The sequence below is a fragment of the Perna viridis genome, chromosome 1, assembly GCF_037379345.1.
Source record: "Perna viridis isolate PV_CMFRI_1.1 ecotype Kerala chromosome 1, ASM3737934v1, whole genome shotgun sequence".
In the NCBI taxonomy this organism is placed as follows: Eukaryota; Metazoa; Mollusca; class Bivalvia; order Mytilida; family Mytilidae; genus Perna; species Perna viridis.
This window is the reverse complement of record NC_142445.1, coordinates 8414723-8435368: the sequence shown is the minus strand read 5'-3', so window position 1 is coordinate 8435368 and position 20646 is coordinate 8414723. Positions and strand designations below refer to the sequence as shown.

Genomic DNA, 20646 nt, shown 5'->3' with positions numbered 1-20646 from the left:
CGGTGAAGATTTGCTTTATTGTGATTTTTCTCCTCATTCTCATTCTACAGTTTAAGATGTTTAAAGGAGCATTTATTTTCAATAATGTATGAGAAACCAAGTTTTTGTATGTTAAAGTAGACCATGTTAGTCCAAGGATTATCATTTTCAGTTGCTTTGAAAAGCTTATATGCCAAAGTATTTTCTTATGATAGGAGATGATTCAGAAATTTAATACTTGAAAACATTATTTTTGACTGCACTGTATATCTTCAAAGTTTATATCTGCAAGCAACATTTGATGTTTTACAGTGGACACAAAGAATTTCTTTTAGAAATTTTGTATGAAACTTTTCTATTATGTAACTATTGGAAGGACTTATGACTGGTTTGTCAACCCTGCTTGCTTTCTGACAATAGCACTATATCATCAGCATATAAAAGACAGTTGACACAGGTACTACCTTTTTTTTACGGGATCACTGTTATGTTTTCTCAATTCTTTGACGATATCATCAATAAAGATATTAAAAAGTATTAAGGGCTGAGAACATCACCTTGTTTAACTCCACATTCTGATTTGAACGCAGTGCTTAGACACTTTGTGAATTTTATTCAATTAGTTGTATTATGATACACAGAAAAAAATAATGCGAAATATTTTGGGAGGGGTTTCTGCTTTAATAATTTATAGAAAAGTCCTATTCTCCATAGTGTCAAACGCTTTGGCGTAGGTCTATATAACCAGCAGATCAAGGGTCCAGAAATTTTGACAGCCCATGCCGGTCATTTTATCAAACTTCAGCAGATGTTTGTGTCAGTCTTGCTCAGATCGAAAAACTTTTAATAAAAAACTTGTTCACATACATGTAGTTATTTTAAGATAAATATTGGAATTTGTGTTATTTCATCCACAGGCCCTTGGGACCAGGATTTTTTTTATAGAAGCATTTGTTTATCACGCATTTGCAGGTGAACGTTTTGGTATCATGTGTGCAGAAAAACTGAATTTCTCAAGGATTATATTTAATAGTAGGAGCTAGCTTCTGTGGTTGGTCCTACTGTGTTTTGAGCTCTGTCCGTTTGTCTCATATTATGAGATAATGCAAATTAGAAAAAGTAAACTTCAGGTCAGTGTACAGTTGCTTAAATTTAAATGATTTAGATTTGAAAACGGGAAATTATAAATAGATCAAAATTATTTTATAAGCGGTGATTTCATTTTCGGAAAATTACTAGTTCCGGCACCGATCTAGGTTTTTTTTTTATCACATTCCAGATCCAGTTACTTCCCCCCTTGTATGTACAGTAGTAGGGAAAAATTAGCAGTTGACAGGCTAAATCAATCTGATCAGATATGGGGAAGAAATCATTAATTTTGAGGATATTGATAGACCTTATTTGTTTGGCTATCGGTAAGTTATGGTGATATAATACCAAAAAATAATGTTATATGTATCTACTCTACACTACACTTTCTACAGTCACGGATTTTGATTCCTGAACAAATACATGAAATATGTTGAAGTTTTTCAGAAAATCACGAGGACAGTTTCTTTAATAAAACATAATTATCATTCTAGTTAATATGAATTTGTAAGTATTCAAAAAAAAAGATAAGGGTAACAGTTCACGAGATGACAAGCTGTAATCCATTGTTGTCACTCATTTTGTTTCTTGCCATCTTGGGCTTAGCCTTAGACAAGGAGATAAGCAAGATTATAATTTATAAACAAAGCCCAGTACACTCTATCTCACACAACACCTGAGCATGCTTGATGAGTATTAGGCATGGAAATTCTGCATATGTTTTGCCAGATCTCCAACTTTTTGTATAATTTGGGTTGTCAGTTGAACTGTTCTATACTCGGCGTCACATAAATAACATACTGTTAAAATTTGAATAAAAATATTTTCTACGACTTTATTGACACCAACCTTCGTTTAAATTGTCTTAAATGACTTGCTCATTCGTTTAGCCAAACAGCTTCTCAAAAACAAGTCGCTTATTAGCTTAAATCATGCGTAACAAATCCTTACGGGAAAATCCCATACTAATATCCGCCATGTTGGTTTTTACGGGACGATTTGTTTACAAACGAAGTGCGTAAGTTCCCGTCGAACTCCGGTGACAATCGTCTGCTTGATCAACTTCTCGGTATTATACGTTGTTCGCGTAAAATAAATCCGAGATATCCGAAATAACGCCGAATTGCATTCTGGGTTCTTCGGTTTTTGGACAAACCATTTAAACGTAAACAACATCTCCTAGCAACCCGATCACTGTAAACATGGCCGACTTTTTACAATGTAAATATTGCCACCTAGAATTAAAATCTGACCGGAATTTAACGATTCAATGTTTAGGGAGAAGCCGTTTGGCTAAACGAATGAGCAAGTCATTTAAGACAATTTAAACGACGGTAGGTGTCAATAAAGTCGTAGAAAATATTTTTATTCAAATTTTAACAGTATGTTATTTATGTGACGCCGACTATAGTTAGGAATAAGGGTACGTAACAAGCATTCTTTTTAAAGATCAATAATTGAACTGTATGTGAATGGACCTCTTTAAATTTGTACCACAAGGTGCAATGCTGCATTGCAACGTAGAAAGGTTAGGATTGATTTTTAGGTTGTGTCAGACTGGAACCATTTATGAATAAAATGCCACTGATTCTGGTCAATTTCTTATCCTGTGTCAAATATTTTGTCACAATCAAAATTCAGAGCTATATCAAGTTTGAATGGTGTGTCCATACTTGCCTCAGCTATTAAATAGAAAAGGGAACAGATATTGTGAAATGCAACATCTTGCCATTGTACTAAAATGTATAAACCCTATAAAAATGGTAAATACAGATATCACTAAAAGGTCTTCAATAAGTGTTAACACACCTTCAAAGTTTGACTTCTTTTGTTGTATGAGGCTCTGTACAGCAAAGCATTTTTTTTTTAATAAATATTTTAACCAAGGTAGGAAACTCACTCAAATTCTAGCCAGTCCTGAATACAACTTTTCAATACATTTACTACATGGCTTTATAGATTTTTGCTAAAACTAGCCAGCCCTGCCAAAAAATAGCCAGTCTCAGGCTGGTGGGCAAGCTACTATTTCTAACTCTGTTTTAACGGGTGATTGATTTTTTCAGTTTTTTTTTTTTTGGAAGGCTGTATCAGAACTATTTTTGTGATACTGATCCAATTCCTCTATTAGCTAAACCAGAAGTCAAAAACAGTAATGACAGCTATAAATTTATTCTCAATCTACAGTATAAAAACACTTAAAATTTGCTGAAACTGTAAGCCACAGTAAGGGCTCAAGGCTAGTCATTTCTATAATGATTTGTACCAATATGAAGTAATAACACAAATGTGACCTACATGTATCTGTATGAATCTGAGATATAAATCAGTAAGGAAAACAATGACAATTTTCTAAAGAATCTCTATAAAATATTGTTAAAAAATGTTTTGTATTACATGTAGACACCTCTGTCTTAAAATCAAGTTCAATGGCCTATGTTTTTTATTTTAAATGTTATAATATGTTCATTAAAGGTCATTGTTTAGAAAAATTAGGAAAATTTATCCTCTAAATGTTTCAGGTATGATCCACCTTAATTTTTTCAGCTAATACAAGTAGGCACTGTGTAAAAGTAATGAAAGGGATAACCAATTTATACATCTATTTTGTACATGTACATGTATGAGGGGGAATATAGGTACAAATGTACATGTACAAAATGTAATCATTAATAAAATCTTATTATATTTGCATGAAAGAATGAGATGTAAACAGAAATCTGTTTTAGTTATCTACACTTTTGATGACCTTTTTAATAGATCCTATTTGATCATACATTATAGTTTGTGTCCAGTCAGGGACATGTATTGTGGTTGTAATACATGTTAGTTGTTGTTTCTCTCAAATACAAATGTACATGTATATGTATGTTAACTTTTTAAATGAGCCAATTAAACCTTGCCAATACATTGTGTGTATGTTGAAGGCTAGACATTTCTCACTTTTTTTTAAATTTCATCAGTACATTGTATTTTATTACTTGGGTTTTTGTTGCATTCATATCCACCAACTTACATGATTTAGATGATATTTACACGAATTCACCACTTGTCCTGTTTACAGGTTTTACCAAAAACTTGATTTTGCTGAATTGATCATGAGTTTAAATAATTAATCTTTCACCCTCATTTCATTGATCGGAAAAGCCACACAACTGACAAAAGTTGACTGTTGGTAACCAGGTATAGAAGTGATAGGTTTATACATGTACATCATCACATACAAAAACCTCCATGAAGATTTATCAGCATCTTTAATTGTTAATGAAGCAAAAGAAAAAACATAAGTGCTTATAATTATCTGCTACCAGTAAGCAATAAAAATTTACAGTTCGAATGTACCCCTCATTGGACTTTGAATATTTGTATGAAATATTCTTTATGCAATATGTGTTTCTTCAGGGAGTTGCAATGTAAATGAAATTAACAGTATAGTAATTTATTGTAAAATTTGTTAAGATTAAAATTTATTTCATTCATGGAATATAAATACTACAATTTACACCTTGTTTACATGAAAATTGATTAAAATAGTAGGAATGTTCATTGAAGTGTGACAGTTAATGGGAAGATAAGTGTTCAGGTTGTCATGTCATCAATCACCTGTTGTCAACTATCATTGGATTAAAGTTGACCTACATCCTTGTAGATAAATTATACTCAAAACACTAATCTGGAAAAAAATGATGTAACATTTTTTGGTACATGTAAAATACATATGAAATGTTCTACTGAATAACCCCCACCACTTTAATGTGTGTGTGTGTGTGGGGGGGGGGGGTTAGTGATAAAAAAAAAATACATATGAAATGTTCTACTAAATAACCCCCACCACTTTAATGGAGGGGGGTGTTAGTGATCAAAATGTCTTTCAGAATTTTTTCTTAAAATTTTCAACTTCATATGAAACTTTTTTGAAATGATAATTAAAAAAATTCCCACGTGGCATGCTTATTAATTTGTACCCGATTAAATTATGGGTTTCCATTAGTATAACATGAACTTTGCCATTGTTTCTAAACACTACACAAAAATATAGTCCAAATGTACTTCCTTTCATATCATTCAGTACATCTTTATAATCTGTAAGGAAGTTTTTGGCAATTATTCATCTCAATAATATTCTATTGTTTCCGCAAATAAAATTAAGATCTAGTCTTCAAATGAACTGAAGATTTGAGGGACTCCTTTTTGGATGTTTAGTAGTAAAATGAAGTTCTGCAGTTATGTGCCAAGAAGCATTAAATTTGCTATGCATGTCCCATTTAATACAATTATCTGTCAAATTCTCCATCCTATCATCAGTATTTTATGATCAATTAACAGGAAGTGAAGATTAGTGATTTTAACCAAATAAAATTGGCGGGAATATTCAAATTGATAAAAAGTGTCTAGTTTTGAAAATCTTCTGAATGTGATTGCAAATTAAATTTGGGACATGTTTTAAAAATTCGGGAAAAGGTGAAACAGGACAAAAATTTTGTAAATGTTTGTGAAGTTGGATACTGTTTAACTATTTATTACAGTTTTTACCACAGAAATCAGTAATTGATTGAAAATTCAGTTTATACATATTAGAACAGTTCTGATTAATATGTGAAATACAAAAGTATGATTATAGTTTTATTTTACATCATGTTATCTTCTAAATTTTGTTTATGGTACAGTTTTCACAAGAATCAAAAACCCATCAGTGCTAACAGCACTTTGATTATACTTTTGTGTTTTACAGTATCAATTCCTATCCTGATCTTAAAGCTCAGTGCCAAACCATTCAAGCGAGGATTTTACTGTGATGATGAAAGTCTTATGCACCCACACAAACCTGATACTGTACCTACTCTAGCTGTCTGCTTTGTTGGTATTTTACTTCCTGTTATATCAGTAAGTACAGATTTATTGTTGATCTATTGTTTCATCAACCAGCCTATCTAGTATGGAGTAACCCTTAATTACCAAAGTATGGAGTAACTTTCAATTACCAGGATATAGAGTAACCCTTAATTACCAAAGTCAGGGTCACCTGGTCTATTTACCTTTGATTTGCTTGTTTAACAACTCTTGTTGTGACTTGTATGCAGACATTTAAATGTCTCATAAAGGGTTAAATAATCTTATTTTTAAGAATACTCCACAATTTGTAAATTATTTTGATTAATTAGATTAGGACATTTTTCCTTTATGTAGATTTAGAACTCTAAATCATCATTTACCTATAGGAAAGGGAAAAATGGGGAAATGTTCCTAGAGAATTAAGAACTTGTTCACTCTGTAATTCAGGTGATATAGGAGAAAATTTCATTTTCTTTTTATGTGTCAAAATTTACAAAATAATAGAAATAGATTATTAAAATCCTCATATACTAAATGACCATATTGTCATAAATTTTCTGTATTGATGAACTCAAACTCGTAAATTGGTTATGGTCAATTAACTTTGACCAAGTGTCAGCTCAATTGCTTGATTTGAGGGGATGCCTGTTGCTGACAAACTTCCTGCCAATTTTAATGTACAAAACCTAAAAGCCAAGAAAATTACCTAATAGTTATTTTTGTCACCAGATCAAATTGGGAAATCAGCAAATCCCAACGCGATCCCTGTGAAGTATGGGGTAACCCTCAATTACCATGTCCATTTAGTATCAACAGTAAAAGCATTATCACAGACTTCAGAAAAAAACTGATACTTTAATACCCTACAAACATAAAAATACATGTAGATATTGAGAGTCACTTTCTGTAAGCATCCAAAACAGCTGAAAATTTGAGCTAAATCCATGACATGTCATTTCCAAAAATATCTTGCAATCTTTGATTTTTATAGAGAACAACTGTAAATCCTTTATGATTTTAGTAACACTTGACATTGTTAAAAAAAACTTTTTCATATACATGTAAGTGTTCAAATACAAGTGTAATATACTTGTATTTAGAGAAATACAATGTATTTAAAAACTCTTCCAGGATTTACCAGGTATGCATAGATAAATTAATAAATGTGTTTTTCAATTTCAGATGATTATAATAGAAGGTGTCTCCTTGTCTGTTTTCAAAAGAGATCTGAAGAATATTGTACACAACAAACCCTATCTAAAAACATTATATAGAGCAGTTGCTCCATTCTTGTTAGGGTGTGCAATAACACAGTTAACTACAGATATATGTAAATACAGCCTGGGTAGATTACGGCCACATTTCATCACCCTGTGTAATCCTACAGTACCAGCTAATTGTTCAGCTCTTACTGGGTACATAGAGAATGATGTTTGTACAACAACAGACACTAAAGCTCTACAGGAAGCTAGGTCAGTGTGCTGTATTCAGGGGCAGATCCAGGATTTGAGTATAGAGGGGGGGGGGCGTTAATTGAATTAAATGCTGTGCAAAGCAAGGCAAAAAATATTGGTGAAACTTGTGGTGAAAAATTAAGATTTCATGCAAACATTTTTTTTTCTTATCGACGTCCATCCTTGGATCAGCATGTGCTATTGAAGCACATATAGGTTTGGTGAAGCATCTATAGGTTATAAGTGAATTCAAATCAGTTTTGTGCATTCAAAAAGACAATATCAAATATATGCAATGTCAGCTATCAGTATAAATGGTACTTAGGATAGCCTCTAAGAACATGACAGAAGTTTCTTTTTAAAGATGAAATTTACCATAATAGAACTTAAAAAAAAGAAGTACATGTACACATGTACATTGTAACTGTTTACATATCTGACATGTTTTAAGTATAAATTTTTATAATAGTTATGGAAGAGTAATCAAGGGAACCAAGGTTATAGCGGTAATCAAAAGAATGTAATCCAGGGACAAAGACTGGACATGGAAAACAGACATACACAACAAAGAACATAAAGTAACTAAAATCATACATACAAAGTAACAAAAGCAAATGAGCAACTCTGACTCCACTGAAAACTGGGAGCATGGACCAGGTACACCGGTAGGGTAAGCGTCCTCTGCTTTTCTAGAAACACACACCGAGTTGCTCATAAAAAGTCAAGTCCGGGGTAGACAAATGAGGAAAGGAAAACTATGACCTGTTGAATAAATCAGTTTTCATGGTGCAGATGGATACACCATAACAATCCACAAGTTCATGATGATGACCATAAAACTTCTGTAGCGATGACTTCAATCTTGTAGCAACATAACCCTGTTCCAGAAGCCTATTTGTTAGAGTTTTAGTGCGATACAAAAAGTCTGCGTAGTTTCGGCAAGCTCTGGCATAACGTATGAGTTGTGATATGAACACTTCATATGCAGGTGCTGAAGGGATGTTGCCACATATGAAAGGAAAGTTGACAATTCTGAATGAAAAGTCATCACGTTTGTTGTAAAGTTTGGTCAGTAGTTTTCCTTTACCATCGATTTCTAAGTGTAGGTCAAGATATGAGGTTAACTTCACAGTGTCTGTAGTATCCTTTATCTCAAGTTCTTTTGGATAGATGCGATGTATCAAATCCCCGAAATTAGGATTGTTTAAAGATAATACATCATCTGTATAGCGGAAACTGAGGTTGAAGGATCTAGCCAAACGATATTCTTTCTTTCTGATCAGATCAGCTATAAAGTCAGCCTCATAAGAGTGAAGGAATAGGTCAGCAAGTAAAGGAGCACATTTTGTTCCCATTGGAATGCCGACCATTTGTTGAAAAACATGTACACCACACTGGACAAATATGTTGTCAATTAAAAATTCCATCATTTTGTAAACATCTATATTATTTTTACCAGGAAAAAATAATGCCAACATGAAATATAAATCTGTAGTTATACTAGTTTACTGTGTTCCACATCCATGTATATAATTCACTAGTAATACTAGTTTTGCTGTGTTCAACATCCATACATCCATACATCCATACTAGCCATGTATATAAATCAATAGTAATACTGGTCTACTATGTTCAACATCCATACATGTATATAAATCACTAGTAATACTGGTCTACTGTGTTCAACATCCATACATCCATGTATAAAATCACTAGTAATACTGGTCTACTGTGTTCAACATCCATACATCCATGTATAAAATCAATAGTAATATTGCTCTACTATGTTCAACATCCATACATGTATATAAATCACTAGTAATACTGGTCTACTGTGTTCAACATCCATACATGTATATAAATCACCAGTAATACTAGTATACTGTGTTCAACATCCATGCATCCATGTATATAAATCACTAGTAATACAAGTATACTGTGTACAACTTCCATACATCCATGTACTGGTATATACCTGAATGTAGTTTATTGAATATTGCAAAGAAATGCATCAGAGACAAAAACCCAACCAAACAGTAAAAAAATAAGCAAAGGCATGTGGACTCTAGTAGTCTTTTGTTTATTTCATTTTTTATGCTTGTTTAATTATGTTCCATGGTTATACAATTTAACTTAGAATTCCTTTGAATTTTAGTTTAATCATGTGTCATTGTTTATTTTGATGTCTTCCCTAAAAAAGGAGAAGGGTTGGGGTTCTATTGAACTATGTGTAGTTAATTCAATCCTGCCACAACTTTTGCACCATGGAGTCTGTAGCCTTAATTAATTGTTTGTGTTTGGAATTATGCTTGGAATAGTAAGAATGAATGAAGAAAGATTTTTATTTTGTTTCAATACATTTTTGATTTTTTTTTCAGATTATCATTTCCATCGGGTCATACATCCTTTGCATTTTATTGTATGGTATATCTTGTGGTAAGTATTTTCAGATATTTTTGTCATTTCCTAAATTTTTAGTTTTGAAGTATGGACTTATATAAGTTAACTCTACATTTTATTTTTTCCACAATATTCTCATTTTAATCTTGGAATTTAATTAAATATACATGTACTTGTACATGTGCATATACTTGCATATGGGATTAGAGGAGCTTGCATACTTGTACACTTGTACATGTTTATAAGTATGTATACATAAAATGTTCATATCATACGATGTACATGTATAATAGAAAGTGAGAAACAAAGAAAAATGTAGAGTGAATGAAACAAAAACTCCATTTATTAAAGTGAGAGTAACCATTTTTAAGGATGACCTTTAAGTGTGAATACAACAAAAAAGTGCTTATTTAGTCGAAAATGCTTCCAAATATTTCTGTTAGAAGCAAAATGACAAGGAAAAGAGCCAAAACGTACATACCACCAATCTGAATTCATTTGTACAGTTAGTTGTAGTATAAAGACTGAACTGTGTAAAATAAGACCTATATTTAACAAGGTTAATTTGAACAAGGTATTATTCTTTTATAGGTTTATCTACAAGTGAAGTTCAGATGGCGGAAGTGTATATTGGTTCGCCCATTCATCCAACTGATTCTATTTTTTTTGGCATACTACACAGCATTGACAAGGATATCAGATTACATGCATCATTGGAGTGATGTTCTGGGTGGTGCAGTCCTTGGCTGTATAGTCTGCTCCTTTATTGTAAGTTCAGGTTATGTTTGGACACATGCTGTAAAAGTGATTATATACTTGGGTATCAATTTTTGTGATTTTTTTTATTGGTCTGTAATTAGAGGTTAAAAACATGAATTGGGTATGGTTTTCGGCTGTAGTGTAGGTTTACCTATGTTTTGCTGTGTGTTGACTGGTTATGATATGATGGTAAAAGGCAGAAATTGATGCAAACATGATCTGCTTTAAGTGAAATAATAGTAGTTGTCCAGAATGGTTGCCTTCATGAAAATTGGTACCCTATTAAAAATGACTACTTTTACTGAAGTGTTAGAGTGTTCAGTGTTTCAGCATGCTTTTCTTTGGTTACCATAGCTTTCCCTCATACAGACACGTAAGATTGTTTATAATTTTTTTTTGTGATAACCATATAATATTTGTGATAGCAGTAAGTTGAAATTTCAGTTTGTTCTTGATGATTAAGAATCCTTAAAACATTATGAATTAGGACCCAGTAAAAGATACTTAGTTTTGAACTTATTTTGCCTATCAGAAAATGTGAAATACATGTACTGCTACATTGTATTTTCCTTTATCAAAAAAGGAATTGACAGTGATTAATGCATTTTTCATATATTATTTATCTAATTTGATTTTCAGCTTGTATCTTTTCCACTCAGTGAAGGAAAAATAAAAACAAAATACAGAGCAAGATCAGATTCCTATTCATATGAAATAGTTTGGTATAAATATTTGAATATCTGTTGTGTATTCCTGCATTGTCATAACCCCACCTAGCCTTGTCATGCACTAACTGTCACCTGAATTATATCACTTATATATTAGTTTGGTACTGGGACTCTGTACCTCTTCTTAGAGCTTAACAATTTAAGATACATCTAAGAATGGAATGATGTTACATTCTCATTGTGATTGTATACTTTGAAGAAATTTTTATTTTCTAGTTCAGAACTTAGGATTGCTGTACTATCTGTAATCTCAGCTTCTTATCGGAATGGAAAACTTTGTTTCACAAATATAATAGAGATATCTATGATTGAAAAAAAATTAATACATAGTGCGTATATGTTCACTTGCTTCTTAATGGCATGCAAGCTTCTGATTTTAACCTGTAACAAAAATTAAAAAAAAAATATCATTTTTACAAACTGAAAATCCTTAACATAAAAGTATAACCAGTGCCATTGATTCCAATTTCACCAGAATTGGTTTACTTGGCCCTATGATACATGAGAGCTTATCACTGTGTGCACAATATCAGTTATCTTTTTTTATATTTTGGTACTTACAATTTATTTAAGGATCATTTTCTCAGAAAATACATTGCAAATCAAAGTTGGTTGAACTAGATGGAAATGGTATATGGATGGACTCTATTACATATTTCATTTCTTATTCTGCAATGTTATACAAAATAGATGACAGGAACCCCTTTTGATTCTGGCTTTCAAAGTGCATCTTATTTGACTTTACATTCACTGGTTTTGAAAGTTTACATGGTTATGATAACAAAAAGCCACTTACTATTTGGTATACAATGTCAGTTAGAGGTTCCAAACTGATCTTACCAATGTCAAACCTTTCAAAACATAATACCTGGTGGACATTTTTCAAGCCTTTATGGTTGGTGACATTTTTGTTGCACTTTTATCAGCGGCTTCTTTCCACAGCCACTTGGTGTGTTGATACAAACTTGATAAAAGTAGGCCATATCAAAGGATTTTTTTTTAGGTTTTAACAACTTACATTTTGTACCCAGCCACATGAAGTGGAAATGTATTATGTAATACCCTATGACAATAGTGTAGCTGAGTGTCCATCTGTCTGTCCATCCAAGGGTACAAAATTTGAAAAGATTACTAAGTTTGAGAAAATTTTGAACTGTTTGTGAAAGGTTCAACTACAAAAATTTTGATTGGAGTTACTATGGAAGTTAACAATATTCTTAGACTTCAGTAGTTTTTAACTTTTGTAGTTGTGGGGCCAGATGAAAGATATCAAGGGATCTTTTTCAAAGTTTATGTAGTTATTGAATATCATGATGTACAGATCAAATTTAAATTTCAGCTATTTTAAGGTCTCACATGTTTTTTTCTTTTTTTTTTATGAATTGGAATTATCTTTCTTTGAATATTAAATAATTGTGAACGTTAGTTATTTTGGGACATTACAGAGTCTAGATAAAGAGTTTGAATTTCTCTTTCAGTACCTCTTCCTGTGCCAAATTTTGTTTAAATGATTTAGAGTGATAAATCATGGAATATGAATAGGTGAATTTTTTTTTCAATTAACTGGATAAATATTTGAATTTTAGTTTGATCTGTTTTTAAGTGTCATTGGATTTAAAATTCAACACAATGTCAGTTGGTGACTTGTCATTTGATGTCCTGTAAAATATCCTGTTTTTATAACTGGTGATTTGTTGTTTTCTTTCTTCATCCACTTTTTTTCCTTGTTCATTATCACATGTTCTGAAGACAACAAATATTCAGTACAATAGACAGGCTGCTGACGGGATTGTTTATTTATCATAGGATATTTCATGAGAAAACTCAACTCTCAAAAGAATTGAAACACTCTATGTCCTTAAGAATAGTAATTGATATGATAACTACAGAGAAGTCCCAAACACCTTCTTCATCTCCTTTCTGTTTACAATAGATATGATAACTACAGAGAAGTCCCGAACACCTTCTTCATCTCCTTTCTGTTTACAATAGATATGACAACTACAGAGAAGACCTGAACACCTTCTTCATCTCCTTTCTGTTTACAATAAGATGTTACCTAACAAAACATTTTAAAAATATGATGCCACCACACAATAAATAACTACTTGATGTTGTATTATCAATACCTTATTTGTAAAATTTCTACAATCTTATTATTTTTTTTAGATATACATGGTAACAGATTTACCCATGGCATACAACAAGTCATCAGCTTGTGCCACCAACTCAGGGCTTCCATTGTACAAATCTACAAGGACAGATGATCATATTAGTGAGGGGTCTTCAAGCACATCCACATCACGCAGTAATGGAGATGTAACATTGAATATTGCTAACAACTAGATTGTGAAGTTAATGAAAAAAGCTTTGAATATCTATGTTGATTATTGAAAAAATCTCATTTAAATATGTCAGCTGGCTTTTAGTGTTAGATCAATTATAAATACTATTTCATCCATCCCAATAAATAAAATGAAACCCAACAACTGGATGATTTGGTGGTAAACCATTTTAAAGACTAAGTTATATAATCTGAAATGATAAGACTTCAAAATTCACTTTTATCAGAGAAATCAGTGGTTAGAATAGTTTACAGAAGCAAATTAAGACATTTTGGATGGATGTCTGAATTCATGTGTTAATTTTGTAATAAGCACATGTATTCATTTGTATACATATTCAGAAATTAGTTACTACTAATACTGTGGCTAAATCAATTTGAGCATGGGGAAGCACCATTCCAATCTAATTCAAATTAGACCTAACAATTGTTTCATTCTGTCATTGCATGTAGGAATTAAACCTTCTGTTCTGATGATCTTTCTGATCAGCCAATCATAATTCATCTTTCATGATTTTGAAAGCAATATTCAAAGGGAAAAACCCGAGGATTCTGAAATGGTAATCTGAACAGAAAGTAGAATGGAGTGTTGTTTGATCCTACATGACTGAATGGAACAATTGATAGGTCTAATTTTAATTAGATTGGCACCATTCTACATGTAGTTTTGCCATAATATAACATGTACCTGATACATCTCTCTTAATTATATCCTATCACTGTATTAGTAATTTTGTTTACAAAGATAGCAGTGAATTATCAAATGTTCTATGTGTAAAAAAATTGCACTGCAAAATAAATTTGGTAATTTTACTCTTTCTCCTGCCAAAATGTCACAACATTGAAATCAATCCACCAATTAAAAAATATAAAATTTATGTAGAGAATAGCAATAATTACTGAAAAATTCAATATAATAAATAGAATAGAGAATTGGTTTTCATGAATAATCAAAATATGATCACTCATACCAAGAACACATTGACATTTAACTTATGCATGGAACAATTTCCTAACATTTATTTGTAGGCATTCTTTGGCTCTCCTGGTCATATTTTGGTTATTTACCTTGTCAAATTATATATACTATCAATATCATGGTACCTAATGAATATATATTGTTTTACTTATGCGTGAAATATTCAAGTTGTATTTGAATAATTCTGTATTTCAATTATTTTTCATGTTTTGGGAAAATTTTATTTATGAATTTAAGATGTTACTAGTGTTTGTTCAATCTTTCTAAGTATTTTAAACTCATTTAAAAAAAACATGAAAAGTAGTACACCATGATTACTAAGTCTTATAAAATTATAACTAGAATATTTTTGTCTTCCAAGTCTGCATAAAATATCTGTATTTTTATTAATATTTTCCGTGAGCATCTTAATTAAAATATGCAATATATTTTGTACAGTGTAACTCTTTTTACCCAAGAAACTAATATATAGTATACATCGATGTGATATTTATGGTATACATCGATGTGATATTTATGGTATACATCGATGTGATATTTATAGTGTACATCGATGTGATATTTATAGTATACATTGATGTTATACTGATGTTATATTTATATACATCGATGTGATATTTATAGTGTACATCGATGTGATATTTATAGTATACATTGATGTTATACTGATGTTATATTTATATACATCGATGTGATATTTATAGTGTACATCGATGTGATATTTATAGTATACATTGATGTTATATTTGTAGTATACATCGATGTGATATTTATAGTATACATCGATGTTAAATTTATAGTATACATCGATCTTATATTTATAGTATACCTCAATGTGATATTTATAGTATACATTGATGTGATATTTTTTAATATACATTGATGTTAAGAGTGCCACTTGTATATTTGAGATAAACACCATATTTGTGTTTTATTATTAGTAACATGACCATTGTTTTGTTTGTATATTTATATATGGCTCTATAACTGGAATATTGTGGTATCAACATGTAGGTTGGTAAGTACAAAATGTTCCATACCATGCAGGTCAGTACATGTTTTATTTGAAGTTCTTTTTATTGGTTATACAAGGGTTTTTTTCAAGGCTAAGTGTACAACTAGAATATATCTTATTACAAAAATATGGTGTTTTATATCATCTGAATATAGCTGAAATATTCGGACGTTAAACCCCAATAAACAAACATTTTTTTTATATAGAATTGTGTGCTTTATATGTTATTTTTTCAATATTTCTAATCTGAATGCCATATTGATACTATGAAGAGGAAAAAAAATTGAATTTTGATATTTCTGGTAAGAGATCACTTCATAATATTGCTTTCATTCAAACATTGATTTCACCAATGTTACTTTATTATCAACATTTTTAGAAAACTAAATGGTGTTCTGCAATTCCTTGGGTGTAATAATAAAAGATTATTATACTGTGTAGTGTATAGTACATAAATATTGTGTACTTATCTGTATTGGACAAGTCTTTGCAGGGATAGTGCCCAATTTCTGTTTGCATTACGATATGGAAGAGTATAAAATATTCTGTACAATACACTAAACTGTATCTTAATCTATAAATTATACAGCTACAACGAAACAAGTAAATTAGTTGCCCTGTCATAAATTACCATACACTTACAAATGGTGACACGAGTTCTTTTTATGACCCTCTTTTGTTCATCCAATGACCTACTTTTTGATAATCCAATGTGGAAATCATATGGACTGTTCATTTGGACTTTTATAAAAAGGTCATTATCCAATATGAAACTTCTGTTTGTTTATTACGTGAAAGTTAGGGACCACATGTTGTAAAACAGAACTAAAATGTAGATGTTTAAAGACACTTGATTATTTTATACATGTGCTAAGACTGTCCACCTCCGATTTTTTTCACACATGTGCTAAGACTGTCCGCCTACGATTTTTTCACACATGTGCTAAGACTTTGTCCGCCTACGATTTTTTCACACATGTGCTAAGACTTTGTCCCCCAACGATATAAATGATTATATGGTATCTCTAATCTATGATGTATTTCATTGATTATGATATTCAAAAACTAAGGAATTTTTTTTAAATTGAGTTATTTAGACACAAAAAAAACTTCTTTTTAATACAAACTGAAACAATTATCTGAATAATTGTACTGAATGCAATACATTTTATAATTCATTTAACTTAAATATTTTTACATAAAAACAAAAAATAGAAAACAGTGGGTTATGTAACTAAGCTTCAATGGGTTTGATAAAGATTCGTTTTTTAAAGGTTTGATGACCAGTTAGGCAAATAGTTAATTTTTAAAAAAAATTAGGAGTTCATCTTTGTAATAAGTGATATGCAAGATAAAGAGCATTATAATGTAGCAATGAAAAATTGGGCAATGCTAGAAATTTATTGAGTAAAAATAAGAATGCCTTATTAGCTCACATGACTGAAGGCCATGTGAGCTATTGCCATCACTTGGCATCCATCGTCATCCATCATCATCGTCTCTGTTGTCATGAACAATTCTTCAACACTTTTCTTCTCTGACAATATTTGACCAATTGGAACCAAACTGGGTAGGAATATTTCTTGGGTTATCCTGCATAGAACTGATGTGGGGATTTTTGATCCGTCGAAAAACATTAAAAAAAGAACATAGAGGTCAGACAGTACTTTTTGCATATATCTCCAAAACTGTTAGATTTAGCCAAATTCTTTCAATTGCTGATATGATCCTTATTGTAAGGCCTACAAAAGTTTCTAGGGATCAAGGTTGTCAGATGACTCCTTGTAAGAGTTATTGCCCTTGAAAGCTGAAAAAATCATCTTGAGTGAAAATTTTCGGACAACAACTTGTTAAATCTATTACCTTTGAAAGGAAAAATTTAACCAGGTGAGTTATTCAGGCTCCTGGGAGCCTCATGTTTTTAGATTTTTTCCCTTTTTTATTAAGTTGATCATATGGTTTATGATTTTTTCACGGTTATGCTTATTTTTAACTTTAATAACATTCCACAGTGACAGATTCTCATAACAATATATTTTTATTTTGGGCATTCCTTGGAGACTTAGATTGTAGTAATATTGAAAATATAAATGTGTCAATATCTGTTTTCCTGTTAGTTCCTTGTAACTATAATGTTAAGTTATTTATAGAAAATAGAAATGATAACCACAGTGACATACATGTAACAATGTATGTTAGTATGTATCTTGTGGCATTTTTAATGGTATTATGCTGTTATCATTAGATATTTCTTGTCCAGACAATAACTTGAATATAGGTTTATAGATCATTATGGAATTATACTTCAAGGTACCATACCACAGAAGGAAGCCTGAGTGATCTCTATGTAACATTTCATTAAATATTGGCCATGACAATCAGGCTTAATGGCTTAACACATACTATACTTTCAAGCCCCTCTTTTAGCTGTGCAAAATAGAATATCTTCCATAAGCTTGTATGTTGACTCTAAGGTTATACAATGTAATAACTTTTGACATTTATTTACCACTGTATTGTAATCTAAGTTGTACTGAATTGTGTATACACCATAGGTGGTTGTCAGTGGCATGGTTATTTTTAGCTTAAGGGAGCCAATATTCACTGTATCTTCTCTAGACTTCACATTTTGTCAGTAGACATTTGGTTTGTATGCAATTTTAGAATTATTTTTCACTACCTATTTCAGAGTAATTGATTTTGGACATTGTGATTTTATGACTTTTCTTTCACTTCAGCCTGCTTCCCCCCCCCTCCGACTTTAATAGAAATATTGTGAGTAAACTGTTGAAGTTCTTATAATGCTATGGTACACCAGTGGTGTATGAATTTTTTTCACGAATTAAAATGTAGATATTTAGATTGGAAGTACATGTTTGTATCCATATATTTTTCCTCACTGTTTAGGGTCCTGCATTTGCATAAGGTAGACTGTTTTATTTTATAATGAAAAACAATTAAAAACAACTTGGCTCCTTCAAGACTTACATATACTATGTTTAATACTGTTTACACTCGCTCTTATGTACCTTGTTTGTGATACGGATGCAGCACACTGGAGAGGCCTTGATATATACTGCATTATATAATTGTGATCATAATTTGCATTCATGTATTGATTTACGTGAAACCAGCTAATTTGTTGTGTGATGTTTCACTCAGGCTGTGTATTTTATAATTGTTACTGTTATTGTAAAGCAAATCAATCATATAAAATCTATTTTTCTTATTTTGTTATTATTTCTATCATCTTGTGTTACAACCTTCATTGTCCCGGGGAAACTAGAAATACTTTGAGCAAGCTCACAAAGAAAATACTCCTGCTTAAATGGACTTAGATGTAAAACACTTGTTGCATTGTCTCTTTTTGTCGTCATCCAAAAGTAATCATATTTCTTCATGCACATCTACATATAATACCAAACATTCCTACAAAATTTTATCAAAATCCCTTGAGCAATTAAGGAAGAGTAGTGCATGCAAGGTTTTGGCATGTAATACCCTTTATTTGGATTATTTCCCTTTGGAGTCCTCAGACAATGATTTTATTCCTTCATGCATGGCTACATATGATACCCAACCTTCCAATAAAATTTTATCAAAATCTCTCGAGCGGTTTAGAAGGGGTTGCACTTGCAAGGTTTGAATATGTAAAACCTAATTTGAATTATCTTCCTCTGGATTCTGGCAACATAATTTATGCTCCTTGCTGCACATCTACATATGATACCTAACCTTCCTATAAAATTTCATCAAAATCCTCTGAGCAATGTAGGAGGAGTTGGGGTTACAATGTTTTAATATGTAAAACATTTAATTTAGATTACCTCCCTTTGGAGTCTGCCAACATTTATATTCCTTCATGCACATCTACATAAGATACTAAACTTTCCTAGAAAATTTCATCAAAATCCTTTGAGGGGTTTAGGAGGAGTTGCACTTGCAAGGTTTTAACATGTAAAACCTTTAATTTGAATTATCTCCCTTTGGAGTCTGCTGACATTATTTATATTCCTTCCTGTACATCTACTGGTACATATCTTCCCAATTTTCCAATATTTCAAAAATATTTCAAAATCCCTTGAGCTGTTCAAGAGGAGTTGAGCTTATTTAACTTGTAAAACCTGTTATTTGGATTATCTCCCTTTGGAGTCTTCTGACAATAATTATGTTCCTTTATGCACATCTATATTTGATACCCAACCTTCCTAATAAATTTCATCAAAATCTCTTGAGCAGTTAAGGAGGAGTTGCACTTACAAAAAGGAATGAGGACAGACAGATTGAGGGATGGACAGTCAGACGGGGTGATACCTTATATAATCCCCAAACTCTGACTGAGGGGGTATAAAAATAGAAATTTCACTGAAATGTATACAGACCTTCAAAAAAATTGCAACAACTGTGAATAGTTTGAAGTTTATTCAACATGCCATTTCCAACATATGGGATGACATGTAAAATCTAGAGCCCTCCTTTTTAGCTCACCTGGCAAAAAGGCCATGTGAGCTATTGCCATCACTATGTGTCCGTTGTCGTCTGTAAACTTTTTCAAATATCTTCTCCTCTGAACTACTCAATATATTGTAACCAAATTTTGCATGAATGTTACTTAGGTTTTTTTTTAAAAAATCCTTGTGTAGGGATTTCTGATCTGGCAAAAAACATGGCTGTCATTACTAACTAGAGGCTGTAAAGAGCCTGTATCGCTCACCTGGTCAATAAAAGTCATTATAGTTTTTGAAAGCTGATCTCTTGACCTTACCGTACTATTGTCATTATTTGTGTGTATTCTGATTAAAAGTAGTCAAAATAAAGCTGAGAATGTGTACTTTAAAATCATCTATGTAATTTACTACCAAAGTGTATGAATATTGTTTACATGTGTGAGTAATTTGCTTCCATGCTGTCAGTTAGCAGAGAAGGTAAAATTGTGGTAAAATAGCATACTTATCAAATTGTAAGTTAACTGGAAATAACCAAGGCCCTGCAGCATGGTAGATACACTATAATGATAAGTCATTAACAAAGTGGGTCTTCGGTGTTGCTATTTTGAAGATTAATTGCTA

At 31.5% G+C, this 20646-nt stretch overlaps 1 protein-coding gene across 2 annotated transcripts; it reads left to right on the top strand.

Annotated features, from left to right (window-relative positions):
- The first annotated feature begins 115 nt into the window (after positions 1–115).
- Positions 116–18806, top strand: LOC148627102 (phospholipid phosphatase 3-like). 2 transcript variants are annotated; one of them, XM_088567439.1, is made up of 8 exons: positions 116–436; positions 1259–1394; positions 5798–5949; positions 7081–7370; positions 9731–9788; positions 10344–10520; positions 11151–11233; positions 13409–13546. In XM_088567439.1, coding segments are annotated over exons 2-8 (819 nt in total). In that variant the 5' UTR covers positions 116–436; positions 1259–1336; the 3' UTR covers positions 13410–13546. The 2 variants fall into 2 exon arrangements, with proteins under 2 accessions (XP_088423565.1, XP_088423556.1); XM_088567430.1 differs by lacking the exon at positions 11151–11233 and having other exon boundaries at positions 13409–18806.
- The last annotated feature ends 1840 nt before the right edge of the window (positions 18807–20646 follow it).